We start from the raw sequence: 15,093 nt of genomic DNA, 5'->3' as shown, positions 1-15,093 counted from the left end.
TAAGTTGGAGGGTACTTTAAAGTTGATCCAATTGCTCGTGAGCGATCAGAGCAACCCCGAAAAATGAGATGAATGTTGCTTAACAGCAACTGGGGGCTCTCAGCCTTGATCTTTTAAAAAATCTTGAAAGAACTAAGATGCCCCTGTATTGGTATGAGCCTCAAATTAAGAAATTCCTAGGTTGTGGAAGTGATTTGACAAGCGGTAAAAATGTCCAACTACTCATAATTCATTGTGAATGTAAATTTTAGTTACACTTGAAAAACATACTCCAATTTGAGCGAAAATGATGTATATTGAACAATTTATTTACATGATATGAACTGAAGAATGAGTGGCTATTACATCAACGATTTATGCTTTCTTTTTCTTTGGAGCACCTTTATTTCTTCTTTTCCTATCTTCAACCATAAATGTTCTATGAGCCTCTCTTGGATCAACTAATTTTAATTCTGGAAACCACTTTTTGAAATCTTTGAATGTTGGGACTGCATTATTATCACCATAATATTTTATAACTTCTGGTCCTTTCAATGGAGCCTTTAAAATTTTTGCAGGATTTCTTTTTGCGGTTGGATTCCAATACTCTTCAAATATTTCTGAAGTAAGCTTCCTTGCTTGTGCTAATCTACCTTTCGATGGTAGACTTTTTAGCACCGATGACATTAATGTGTATTTTGTTAAGGTGCTTTATGTGATGTATAAGTTTATATCTATTTTACCACTATTTTTTCCAAAAGAATAAAGTTTTACAAATGTTACTTGAAAAGTGGTAGCCACCAACGATTCTACAGAGTAAATATAAAATTTTGCCAAACAATTTAACAATACATTGGTCTACAAAGTTTCTTACCCAATTTTATCATGAAATAGTTTAGACTGAACTCAAGAGTTATGACTATGTGGCGTTGACATTTCATTAATTTCAATGCCTAGCTCAGCCTGCTTCCTTCGTATTAAATCACTTGCATGAAAAGCGAGAGATTTTTGATTTTGTTCCATTTAATACTTGTGAAACACATCAAATGAAGGTTTGATTGATCAACGAATTGACCGGGAAAGTTTGTAGTTACTTATGGACATTGTTTTATTTAAATCCTGTACGGTAGCTATTAGTAATAAACTGACAATAAGTCAGATAGCTGAGTCAACTGAAGAGACAACAGGTGCTCACTACATTATAGAATGCACATCAATTAATTTCGAGGCACAAAAACAATAACCTCAAATTTTCGATTTACTCTAATCTTTCGGTTATTATTTATATCACAAATATTCTATTATTAACAACTATCATCTAACATCACTCATTATCAACATAACTAGCAGAGATATTCAACTTTAGCTTTCTGCTTTCAATATTTTTTTTGCATTTAATATCCCACCTTTATTTCTTTTGCACCAGTAAATTAATCCACGTCCTTCATGATACAAATATAGTTATATTATCAAATTCATAGTCACACACGGCAAAACAACTTTCATATTCTATCGCAAATGGAACATCATAATAAACATGCAAAGTTTTCAGATTCCACGGAAACATCAGAAAATTATGAATCAACCTCGTCCTCACTTCGAAATACTGAAAATTACGACACACAGAATATTGTAATTGATGAAGAATATGATCCTGATAAGACATATAATCCATTTAATGAAAATAGAACCTCAATTTTAAGTGAAAATAATTTCTTAAAAGTGAATCCTTCATCAAATCACGCGTCATCATTTTTTGATCGATCCATACAATCATCACCAATTCTACAAGAAAGTCTAAGTGATAACGATTTTGAGGATTTAAAAGAAGGTTTAAAATTTGCATTAGGGACAAAAAATGAAGAACCTAATTGGTTCCCAGTTTCCCAACGCTCGAAAAGTCCCACACTAAATAGATCAAAAGAGAATCTTGAGTCAATAACAACTACGAAAGACGACATTCTTGTACAAAATCATACAACTAATATACCACTTGATGATCTAGACTTTTCTCGACCTGGCTATTCGCGAAGTAAAAGTCAAAGTACAGCTATATCACAACCATTTTTCGAAGAGGAAAACATTAAGTCATTAAATCAAACTACGTCAAACAATAGTATTAATATAAATAATCCCGACAGTCATAATCAATTAAGTCCTATGCGTCTTGAAGCAGGTCTTCTAAGTCCGGACAAGATTAAAGATCCAACCTCACCTGGTACATCTCGATTTGCGGATGCTATTGCTAGAATATCAAATCGTATAGCTGGTGCCGGAGATGATGATGATGATGTTGATACAATGAATGAAAACCAAAAAGATTCGTCTAACTTGAAAAGTATTCAATCGAAAGATAATGTGCTGTTAAAGACACCTATGAGGGAGCATTTTTCATTTGTTGACGACGAAAACAAAACTTCCCCTTCCAAAAGTCTCAAGCGTGATATACCCAATTTAACGGTAACTACAGATAAGGGAGAGTCGATATATAATGAAACTACGATAACTCAAGGATTAGGTGTTTATTTAAAGAATTCAAATCAATCTAGTCGGGTTGAATTTAATGAAGATCAAGATGCAACTAGTCAGTTTTCTTTAATACATGATGTTGAAAGTGAAAAAAAATCAATACATTCAAAATCTACACTACGTCTGAAATTATTTGGTAATAGTTTAGGTATTTTCTCGCCAAAATCAAAAATTAGAAGGCTTTGTCATATGATTATTGAGAATCAATTCACAAATCTGTTCATTTTACTTGTTTTGATTTTTCAAGTAATATTGTTAAGTTATAGACAATGGGATCCATTAAATAAGAAAGGGTACTATTATTCTGGGTATAATTGGGCGGATTTTCTTTTAATCATCATAAATGTTATATACACAATAGAAATAGCATTTCAAATCATAACATATGGACTAATTAATGATTCTGTAATGTATAGAGAATTAAATATACCGTTTCCAAAAGGACATTTTGATCAATCTTGGCAAATATTAAAAACTATTTACAATTACATAACAAATATATCACTTGGTAAAAAGAAAAAAAGTGATTTTAAGTCCGAAGATTTGAAGCAAGCACAACATGATGAGTTCTCAAGTTCAAATAGTGATGATTTAGATGATGTTATTGATGAAGTTGATGCAAATGAAAGTTTCCATGAATTATTAGAGAGAAATTCTTCATTAAATTATGATTTATCAAAAAAATATGAATTTGATCTGTATCATGATAATTCATCACCCAAAATTTCAAATCATAAATATGAACCACCTTTCAAATTAAGATCAACTAATACTTTTTTCAAACCGGAACATGACCAAATCAATCCTTCTCATTTAAAAAGAGCTTTCTTGAGAAGTAGTTGGCATAGAATAGATTTTGTTTCTACATTTTGTTTTTGGATTTCATTATTATTATCAATAAATCAATATGATGCAAAACATCATATCATGTTATTTAGATCATTAAGTTGTATTAGAATTTTGAGATTATGTAATTTAACTGCTGGTACAACTACAATTTTAACAGCTTGTAAAAGTGCTATACCTCAACTTATTGATGTTTCAATTTTCATTTCTTGTTTTTGGTTATTTTTTGGTATAATTGGGGTTCAATCATTTAAATCATCATTAACTCGTCATTGTGTTTGGACTAATCCAAATAATTCAACTGATACATACATAAATGAAGATCTGTATTGTGGTTCATTTATAGGTTTAGATGGACTGAAACGATCTTATTTAACTAGAGAAGGCGTACCGTCAGGTGCAGTGAAGGGGTTCAGATGTCCAATGTATTCACAATGTATATCAGGAGAAAATCCCTATGGTGGTACAGTTAATTTTGATAATATATTACAATCGTTAGAGATGGTATTTGTTGTTATGAGTGCAAATACTTTCACTGATATTATGTATAAAACTATGGATACAGATAATATGGCTGCATGTTTATTTTTCATTGGTTGTATATTTGTTATGACTGTTTGGTTACTTAATGTTTTCATTGCTGTTATCGTTGCATCTTTCAATATGACTAGATTAAAAGCAAGTGAAGAAAAACAAAACCTTCAGAATCGAAAATTTTTAAAATTTTTTGGATTTGATCAAGATCCTTTACTGCATGAAGAAAGAATCAAACTGTTGAAAAAGCAAAATATTTTTTTAAAATATTATTACAATTTTGAATTTGTTTTTATTATTGTTATAGCTGTGAGTCTTTTTGTTCAATGTTTCAGAAGCTTTTATATGTCGGATCATAGACGTCATTTATTATTTAGATTCGAAGTAAGCTTTACAATAGTGTTTTTGGTGGAAATAATTTTAAGATTTTTATTTTATTACCCCAAATGGAGGTTATTTTTCCAATTGAAAAGAAATTGTTTTGATTTATTTTTAGCTATAATATGTACCATAATTGTGATAGATCCAATAAAAAATAAATTAGGTCATGCATATTATTGGTTGACAGTATTTCAATTAATGAGATTTTATAGAGTGGTTTTAGCAACATCAATCACTCGAAACCTATGGTTAAAAATAATGAGTAACTTTAAAGCTATATTTGACTTAGCATTCCTTTACTTCATTTTATTATATTTAATGAGTATCATTTTATCACGTTATTTTGAAGGTGCTATTCCAGTTGAAGATTTAGATGATGTTGATTTTCCAATGAATAACTTACCATCATCTTTCATTGCCTTGTATATAATAACATCAACTGAGAATTGGACAGATATCTTATATTCACTACAGCAATATGCAGGTACTACTTCTTATCGTTCATTTGGATCAATATTTTTAATCACATGGTTTATTTTATCAAATATGATTATATTAAACATTTTCATTGCAGTTATAGCTAAAACATTAGAAGTATCAGAAGAAGCCAAAAGAAAACAACAATTATTTCAATTCATTGAAATAATGACTAATAGACTTCAAAGTATTAATGAAGATACAGGATTACTTCGAAAAATTAAATCAAAACTTTTTAGAAGAAGAGAAAGAAAAGAAGAATTAGAAAAAGCAGTTGTAAATTTATTATTAAGTGGTACAGCAGTTCAAGAATTTTTAGATAAAGATTTACAAGAACAAATTAATGAAGATGATGAAGTACAAAGTGATATAAATGAAGCACCAACTAATAAGTTAAAGAGATGGTTTATTCTAAATAAAAATATGATATCTAATTTTTTAAAAAATCCATTTGATTCAAGTTTTAAAAATCATACAAAATTTAAATTAGAAAATTTTGAACCTTCATCATTTGCAAAAACTATTATAAAAGAAAGAAATAATTTACTTAAAAAACAAAATGAATTTTTAGAAAAAAATCCAAGATATAATTATGTATTTTATGTGATGGGACCAAGACATAAAATTAGAAGATTATGTCAAAGAATAGTAAAACCTAGTTTTGGAGAAAGAATTGATGGTGTACCACCATATAAACCAATTTCTGAATCATTTGTTGTATTAACTTTCATTGCTACTGTTGGATTAGTTGTACTTGCTTGTTATATGACTCCAATTTTTAGAATGCAATATGCTCATCTGAATTGGATTTTTTGGTCAGAATATACATTTGCAGTATTTTTCACTATTGAATTTGTTATAAAAGTTTTAGCAGATGGATTTATTTTCACACCTAATGCCTATTGTCGATCATCTTGGAATTTAATTGATTTAGTTGTTTTAATATCATTATGGATTGAAGCACTTGCATATATAAAAAATGACGGTGATTTATCAAGAATTGTTAGAGGTTTAAAAGCTTTAAGAGCTTTAAGATTATTAACAATTAGTGAAACTGCAAAATCTAATTTTCATAATACAATGATTGCGGGATTTGGTAAAATTATTAATGCTGCAATTATATCATTGTGTTTATTGTTTCCATTTTCTATATGGGGTTTAAATATTTTTAATGGTCGTTTAGGATATTGTATTGATGGTGAATCAACAGTTGATGAATGTTATAATGAATTTAATGCAGAAGTTTTTAATTGGGAAATAGTAAGTCCAAATGTTTATACAAATCCTCAATTAGAATTTAATAGATTTGCATCTGCATTTGCAACATTATTTGAAATTGTTTCATTAGAAGGTTGGACAGATTTATTAAAAAATTCAATGGCAAGTACAGGAATTGGGACAGTACCTGATAGTAATGCTACTCCAATAAATGGATTTTTTGTTGTTTTATTTAATTTTATAAGTATTGTTTTTATTTTAACATTATTTGTATCAGTTATTATAAGTAATTATTCAAGAACAACAGGAAGAGCTTATATGACAACAGATCAAATTTCATGGTATCAAGTTAAAAAAATACTAATTCAAGTTAGACCATCAAAAAGAAAAGATTATAAATCATTATCAAAATTTAGAAAATTTTGTTATAAAATGACAGTAGAGAAAAGTTTAGTTTGGGTTAGAATTTTAAATGTAACATTATTTTTACATACAGTTGCATTATTAATGGAATGTTTTCCTTCATATGATGGATTAAATGAATTTAGAACTGCTATTTATATGATTGCATCTACAATTTTTTTAATGAATGCTTTAATGTTATTAACTGGTCAAGGTTTTACGTTTTGGCATTATAAATGGAATATTTTTAATTTAGCAGTTTCTTTTAGTGCTTTCCTTACAACATTAATTGCATTTAAAACAGATCCTGATTCCCCTTTCATTAATTTGAATAAATTATTTTTGGTAACTATGTTATTATTTGTTATTCCAAGAAGTAATAGATTAAGTCAATTATTACGATTTGCTTCTGCTTCATTACCTTCGATATTATCATTATCATATACATGGATTATTGTATTTTTAGTATTTGCTATTGCTATGAATCAAATTTTTGGATTAACTAAAATTGGACCAAATGGAACAGGTAATTTAAACTTAAGATCAGTTCCTAAAACATTAATTGTTTTATTTAGATGTAGTTTTGGAGAAGGTTGGAACTATATAATGGAAGATTATACATTATCATCACCATTTTGTACAGCAGAAGAAAATTTAGATCATAATGATTGTGGTAGTAAACAATATGCTTATATTTTATTTATTGCTTGGAATATTATATCAATGTATATTTTCCTTAATATGTTCGTTTCATTAATATTGGATAGTTTTGATTATATAAATCATAGATCTGGTTATAATCTGTTAATTCAAAGAGAAGAAATTAGAAAATTTAAAAGAAATTGGCAAAAATTTGATCCTCAAGGTACTGGATATATTAAACCAATTGATTTACCTAAATTATTACATTCATTAGAAGGTGCTTTATCATTTCATTTTTATACTGGACAATTAGAAATTAAAGAATTGTGTAGAAGATGGGTTAAACAAAATTCAGATGATCCATATGATGTAACTGTCAATTATGATGCAATAGAAGAAACAATGAATCAAATGGATATTCCAAAAATTAGAGCTCGTAGAAAATCTTATGAAATGTTTATTGAAGAAGCTTTATTAACAATGGAAATTAATGAAGATCCAGGTATATCATTTACAAGAATTATATTACAATTACCATTATATACAACATTTGATACAGGAAAATGTTTTAATTTAATTGATTATTTAGAAAGAAGATTATTAATTAGTAAAGTTATGAAAAAAATTCATACAAAAAGAGTTTATGAAACAATTGCTTCATATGCATGTAGATGGAAATATCAAAAAAATAGAAAATTAGGATTAAGAGATGATAATATAGCATTTGATAAAGAATTGAAAAGAAATAGTTATCTATCAAATAAAGATTTATTAATTAATACTGATTTACCACCTACAATTTTCATTAATGATGAAAATGAAAATGAAAATTATGATGAAAATGAATTTTATAAAAAGCAAGAACCAATTAATAGAAATTCTGTTATATATGGAGATCATAGTATGTCAAGTAGTATATATTATCCAAATTCACCAATTATTCATACATCAAATTTAAATCATAATAGATTACAATCACCAACAAGAAATAAAAGACCAAGTTTAACAATTAATATTCCAGGATTAGGTGAAGTATTAGATGATGATATTACAAGATCACCATTTGAAGAAGATCCTTTCAAAGATGATAATAATATTGAAGAAATTTTAGAAACTTCTTCTTGGAGAGATGCATTAAGTGAAGTTAGATCAAATAAATATAAAAAAGATAAATAATTTAATATAATACAAAAGGTTTAATTTATAGAATTTATTTAATTACAATATTATAATACACGTAATTTATATTTATTATTTATTTCTTGTTAATCAGTTTTCATATCATTTAAACCTAAATTTTCATTTTGTTCAAAACTTCTATCAAATTCTTCAATTTTCATATTTGGATCAGGATCAGGTGCATAAATATTTTGAATATAAGAAGCAGCCAACGGGTCAATCATTTCAATTGTAAAACCAATTTTTCCATCTAATGCATCTTTTAATTTTGCAAAAAAATTTATCCAATTTAATTTTGTTGTTTCATCCATTGAATCTGAAGTTTGTGTGAAAACTCTACTATGTAATTCATTTGAAACTTGTTGTAATAATCCTTCAATTGTTGTAAATCTACCACCTAATGTTCCTGGAGTTAAATCTAAATTTAATTCTGGAATATTTAACCCACAAGTTTCAGATTTTAATATATCTCTTGCTAAATCTTCTGGATCAGTAACTTTTAATATTATTTTTTTCCCCTTTTGTGGTATTTCACCTCCTGTTTTAACTTCATTTGATTTATATCCACAATGATCACATACTGTTGACATTATTATAACTTCTTTAAAATGTGGAATATCAACTGATTTCATATGAGTTGAACATGGTTTATAACATGAACCACATGTAGCATCAAAAGTTTGTACTTCATTTGATAAATTTTCAATTTCTGATTTATCAGATAATCCAATTACTGTATCTTGTTCGATGGATTCTTGTGGTTTATTTGAATTTGTTAAATCTTGATTTTTATTTTTATTTTCTTTTTCTTGTTTTTGTTGTGCTACTTCATCAGCTGATATTAATCCTAAATATACATTTTGTTCAGCAGTTCTATTATATTCATACATTGCCCATTTATGAGATGGTTCTCCTGGAACATATTCAATCCATGAATTTCCAGCTGGATCATCTATACTTACAGTTAAAGGTAATGTTCCTTCATCAGCATTTATATACAGTTTAATTTTATTTATAACTTCTTGAATTTTTTCATATAATTCAGGTTGAATTTTTTTTCTTTCTTCTTGATCAGATTCTAAATCTGTTATCATATCTTGTAATATTCCTTCAACATTAATTAATTGACCTCTTTGAGGTGGTATTTCAATATCTAATTCTGTAAATTTAACAGTTGCAGTTTCTGATTTTACAACTTGTCTATTAAAATCTTTTTTATCTTCAATTTTTAAAACGTATCTTGATCCCTTTTCTGCAATTTGTGCAGCTGGTTGTATTTCACTATTTTTAAATCCACAATGAGGACATTCAAATGACATTATTATAATTTCTCTAAAATATGGAATTCTAGTTAATAATACTCTAGTTATACCATTTTTATGACAATTCATACATAATGATTCTACTTCTTGAACTGGATGACCTTCTGCATCTTCAGCTCCTGTTTGTCTTACTTCATTATTAGTATTATTGTTATTATTATCAACTGATTGAGCTTGATCTCCAACTGATGCAAAAACTTCTTTTGGCTGTTGTTGTTGTTGTTTTTCTTCTGACATGCTTAATCTTGGCTTCTTATCGATATGATTGTCAGGATTCGAATTTTCCATTGAAAATAAAATTCAATCAAATGCCTCAAGTTTTATAGATAAGTCTTTCATTGTAGAAGTTTCAGTTTTTGTGAGATGACCTGATGCGATGGATTTTTTATTCGGCTTGGAAGCAAATAATCATTGGTAGCGAGTGTTCGACCTAGATGCTTCTAGTCTCTCTAAAGCTTTGAGAGCTGATCCACTGAAATCTCCAACTCGTTATACTGCGAGGTCACTTGAAGAAATCTCATGCATATGTAAAGAAAGGTGTACTATTATTACAATCACGAAAATAGAAATGTCTTTCATGATTCAATCTCATCGAATAAGTTGAATTTTTGAAGCAAAATAAAATTATAAATTGGGACCATTACGTTTTCTTGTTGCCATTCATCCTCCAGCACCTGTTCTTCGACACCAAATGATAAGCTCTATACTCACTCCAAAACATGTTGCTAGTTTCATTAACTGTTGATGAAATTCTACGGAAATTCATATGCATTTACAACTCTAAAGTGGAGTGGCGTCTCTAAATATAATTGGATTCCATTTAGTCTACATCATAAATTCTTCGTAAAATGTATTTATAAATTTTAACATTGTACGAAGAATTTATGATGCATACATGATGAAATCCAATTCCATAAAGTCTTTTAATAAACAACTAACCTAGTTTTGAAAGAAAAAAAAAAACTGAATTTGAAGATTTCATATTTTTTTCTCTATAACTAAGCTGAACCGAAATTCAGTATTGAAACCGAAATCCCGAACCGATATTTGTTAAGGTAGTGAGACATCATCAATCCCGCTTTAAATAAGGATGTATAACGAAATCATGGCATCAGGTGGTAATGACGACCCAAAATGCTTTTGATCAACTTCACTAATCTACTCTTATATTACAAATCTGTCTAAAAGAATTAAAAGTATCATAATAAGTTTTAATTCCTATCAAGTAAGTGGCTAATTGTTTTGAAACAAAATCCATACAACAATATATACATTTTGTGGTGTATCGAATAAAAAAAAATATCACATTCTTCTTATTGTTTTTTGATTTACGAAATTCAAAGTTAATTTCAGAAGTAAATTTCATCTGAAAGTTCATGAAAAGGTTTTACAATGTGACTATCCAAAAGTTATGGGTTTACTTCTACCCATAAAACTCTATAACCTATCTATATACTAATCTTTATGAGATCAATATAGTAGTATTAATTAAGTAAGTCTAATAACCATTTTAGTTTATTAGACCAAAAACACAAAATTATTTAGCCTAAGACAAAAAAGCGGGTGAGCCACATAATAAATAAAGAGAGAAGGAAGAAAAAAAAAAATACTTCACACTAAATTTTTAATGCTTTCTTTTTCTTCTTCTTTTACAACCATAAAAGTCATTCATTAGTTAGATCAAGTACAACCAAACAATTATCAGCTTACCATAAAACAATAAGTATCCAACTACTTAATTGCAAAAAACCATCAACATTCTTAAATTTGTTTTATAATCCTTTAGACTATATTCAAAAAGAAAAGAAATTTTGAGAAAAAGAATCCAACTTCTTTTTTTAGGCAAATAAAAGACACCACATTCCACACATTTTTCATACAACAAATAAATAATTCGTGTAACATCTATATATTCAGATACTACTACTACTACTACATTCAGTCTAACTCCGTCTCGTGTAAATAACAAGGATAGTATCGTCTAAATACTACATTTCATATATATATATACTACATTTACAACCAAACTTATTTTAATAGTCATATCAAACCACAAATAAATGAATTTACAAACGAATTGTGCACCAGATAAGCAGGTCTCATCTTCTACTACAACTAATAATTTTAATGATATAATAAGTTCAACAGTCACTTCACCAATAATTAAACCACAACAACAACAAGTACCGATGCAACCTACTCAAAGATCAACTACTCCTTCTATATTATTACCACCTCATAATTTAACTTCTTCAACTACAAAATCAAATTTAATAAATGATAAATCATATACAAATGATCATACAATAATTTCAAGAGAATCAACTCCACAACTAGATACATCATTAAATACTCCTCAAACTCAACAACAACAAAATACACCAACTCAAGATGTTTCTGTAGTTACACCATTTTTAGTGAAACATATAAGTGATCAAAATCTAATACCAAAAGATAATTTTCATAAATATTGTTATCGTCATAATCCAGATGTAACATGTAATAAACAAACAGATGAAGTTAAAATGAAAAAAATTCAAGATAAATTAGAAAATTTACCAAATAGAGATCAAGAAGCTATAAGTCATGTTTGGTCAATTTTTAGTGCTGCTCCAGTACATCATAGACAATTAATTTTACAAGGTTTATTAACTCAATGTTGTTTTCCTCAATTATCATTTATATCACAAGAAGTTTCATCATTAATTAAAATTGATTTTATATCAATTTTACCACAAGAAATTTCTTTAAGAATTTTATGTTATTTAGATTGTAATAGTCTTTGTAATGCTGCACAAGTTTCAAGAAAATGGAAAAGTTTAGCTGATGATGATAGAGTTTGGCATCATATGTGTGAACAACATATTGATAGAAAATGTCCAAATTGTGGTTGGGGTTTACCTTTAATGCATATGAAAAGAGCAAGAGAAATGACTGAAGATGATATAAAACCTATAAAAAGAAATGAAGAAGCTCAAGCAGAAGCAGCAGCGGAGGAGCAAAGACAACAATCATCACAACCACAAACTGAAGATTCATCATCTCAACAGCAACAACAACATCCAGCACAGCCTACACAATCAGAAAATATCGAACCTAGTCGAAAAAAACAAAAAACCGAGAAAACATCCCCAGTTCTTAAAAAAAGACCATGGAAATCAGTTTATTCAGAAAGATATAAATTAGAAAAAAATTGGAGAAAAGGTATATATAAATTAAAATCATTCATAGGACATACAGATGGTATAACATGTTTACAATTTAATAGAAAATATCTTATGACTGGATCATATGATACAACTATAAAAATTTGGAAAATTGAAACTGGTGAATGTGTTAAAACTTTAACTGGTCATACAAAGGGAGTAAGATCTTTAGTATTTGATAATCAAAAATTAATTACTGGTGGATTAGATTCAACTATAAAAGTTTGGAATTATCATACTGGTCAATGTATTGCTACTTATAGAGGTCATGATGATGCAGTAGTTAGTGTTGATTTTTCAAATAAATCAATTGTAAGTGGATCAGCTGATCATACAGTTAGAGTATGGCATGTTGATTCAAGAACTTGTTATACTTTAAGAGGTCATACAGATTGGGTAAATTGTGTTAAAATTCATCCTGGTTCAAATACTATATTTAGTGCAAGTGATGATACAACTATAAGAATGTGGGATTTAAATACAAATCAATGTCTTAAAATATTTGGAGGTTTAGAAAATAATGGTCATATTGGTCAAGTTCAATGTGTTATACCATTAACTTATAAAGAAGAATTAATTGAAGATCAATTAAGTGAAAATGAAAATGAAACTGATCATAGTACTTCTTCACAAAATAATCAACAATCTTCATTAAATACAAATATAAATACAAACTCAAATCCTAATTCAACCACAACAGCAAACAATTCCAATTTAACACCAAATTTAATACCAGCAACAACTTCAAATTCTTTACCAACTCATCTCCTAACATCATCATTAGATAATACAATAAAATTATGGGATGTATCAACAGGAAAATGTATTCGTACACAATTTGGTCATATTGAAGGTGTTTGGTCAATTGCATCAGATACTTTTAGAATAATAAGTGGTGCTCATGATAGATTAATTAAAGTTTGGGATTTACAAAATGGTAAATGTTTACATAGTTTTGGTAATTCTTCAAGTGTTTCTTGTGTTGGTTTAAGTGATTCAAGATTTGTTTCTGGTTTAGAAAATGGAGAAGTTAAAATGTTTTGTTTTGATTAGAATAAATCTTTGAGAGGTATTTCTTCTGATGGTCATATTTATTTATTGTAATACCCTTTTTTTTTATGTATTCTTTTTTTTTTATTTTGGTGATATGGTTTTTCACTTCTTTATATTATCATTGTTTATATGTTTTAATAAATATTATTATGTATTATTAGCTCAAATTTTGTGTAAATGGAAAAGAAATGTTAACATTACTCTTTGTGCTTGTTTCAGCTTTTAGAAAATAATGCATCTCTTGTTAAATCGAGAGTGTTGCCAAATTGGTTAAAATCTGTTGTTTTGCAAGAATCCTTTTTTTGCCAATAGTTCGATTTAACCCCTGATTCAGCCTACAAATGCTATGTAGCAAAAACTTGTCTTTGAATCTGCTTTCAAATAGGGCGAAGAGAGGCGGATTTAAAAGAGAGAGAACACCACTTGAGTTATAATTGTAATTAAATCAATCACAATTCCTAGCAACACCAATAATTCAATTAGCTCAACGAAAATTAAGATTAATGAAGTCAATAATCATACATGATTTTGTATGATGTTGACATGATTTTGTATGATTATTGACTTCATTAATCTTAGATGAGCTATTTGGATCAAATAAAAATTGTGATTAACTTTCCATTTATATTTTCCATTTATTTTTGACATAACAATTACTATTTGGCATGCAAAATTGAGTTTCTGATATGCTGATATTCAATTAAGTTTTGTTGAATTTTCTAACTTGGTATCCTAATATATGCTTTTTGTTATTTCAAAATGAAGGAAACGCAGCTACAATTAATAAGCCGTTATTATGAATAAAAATTCCAATCGAATCCCGAAACTAATGAAACTTGTTATTTGCAATGAAGTTCTCAATTACTTACATACAGACATATTTTTTATTAAAGACATTTTTCATTAAAATTTTGTTATTAATAAAAAATATGTCTGCATGTAAATAATTGAGAACTTCAATTTCATTATCATCTTTATCAACATGATCTATTTCATTTTCTAATACTTCTGATCCTTTTTCTTAATCACCTTCTGCTTTTTCTTCAACGTCTTCAACATTTTCTTCATTTTCAGATTCTTGTTTAACATATTCGGCATTTTCTTCATCTTCAGGTTCTTCTTAAGTTTCATCTTCAGTGTGTTCTCTTTCTCTAATTTCCTCATTTTTATAATTTTGAGTCTAATTTTGTTCAATAGTTGCTTCATTTTTATAATAATTACTTTCTTCAATCGAAGTGAGTGTCACTTTCTTCCTTTTCATAATTGCTATCTTGCTCATTTTCTTCATCAACTTAGTCTATAACTACTGTTGTATCTTGTGCTTG

The 15,093-nt window shown here is 27.9% G+C and overlaps 4 protein-coding genes across 4 annotated transcripts; 2 read left to right on the top strand and 2 right to left on the bottom strand. All coding sequences in view use genetic code 12, as the record gives it.

Moving 5' to 3' along the window:
- Window positions 1-354: 354 nt before the first annotated feature.
- KGF55_004096 (mitochondrial 37S ribosomal protein mS33) lies at window positions 355-666 on the bottom strand (the record flags this gene model as incomplete). Its single annotated transcript, XM_051758962.1, has 1 exon — window positions 355-666. One exon carries the CDS (start codon window positions 664-666, stop codon window positions 355-357), a length of 312 nt encoding a protein of 103 aa, XP_051613105.1.
- Window positions 667-1,497: 831 nt separating this feature from the next.
- CCH1 (Cch1p) lies at window positions 1,498-8,184 on the top strand (the record flags this gene model as incomplete). Its single annotated transcript, XM_051758961.1, has 1 exon — window positions 1,498-8,184. One exon carries the CDS (start codon window positions 1,498-1,500, stop codon window positions 8,182-8,184), a length of 6,687 nt encoding a protein of 2,228 aa, XP_051613104.1.
- An 89-nt stretch (window positions 8,185-8,273) lies between these two features.
- Window positions 8,274-9,797, bottom strand: ZPR1 (zinc finger-containing protein; the record flags this gene model as incomplete). Its single annotated transcript, XM_051758960.1, has 1 exon — window positions 8,274-9,797. One exon carries the CDS (start codon window positions 9,795-9,797, stop codon window positions 8,274-8,276), a length of 1,524 nt encoding a protein of 507 aa, XP_051613103.1.
- Window positions 9,798-11,569: 1,772 nt separating this feature from the next.
- KGF55_004093 (ubiquitin-binding SDF ubiquitin ligase complex subunit) lies at window positions 11,570-13,768 on the top strand (the record flags this gene model as incomplete). Its single annotated transcript, XM_051758959.1, has 1 exon — window positions 11,570-13,768. One exon carries the CDS (start codon window positions 11,570-11,572, stop codon window positions 13,766-13,768), a length of 2,199 nt encoding a protein of 732 aa, XP_051613102.1.
- Window positions 13,769-15,093: the final 1,325 nt, after the last annotated feature.

The sequence above is a fragment of the Candida pseudojiufengensis genome, assembly GCF_024610245.1.
Source record: "Candida pseudojiufengensis strain CBS 10847 chromosome Unknown scaffold16, whole genome shotgun sequence".
In the NCBI taxonomy this organism is placed as follows: domain Eukaryota; kingdom Fungi; phylum Ascomycota; class Pichiomycetes; order Serinales; family Debaryomycetaceae; genus Lodderomyces; species Lodderomyces pseudojiufengensis.
Note: the sequence above shows the minus strand (reverse complement) of the source record. Positions and strands in the feature narration are given on the sequence as shown.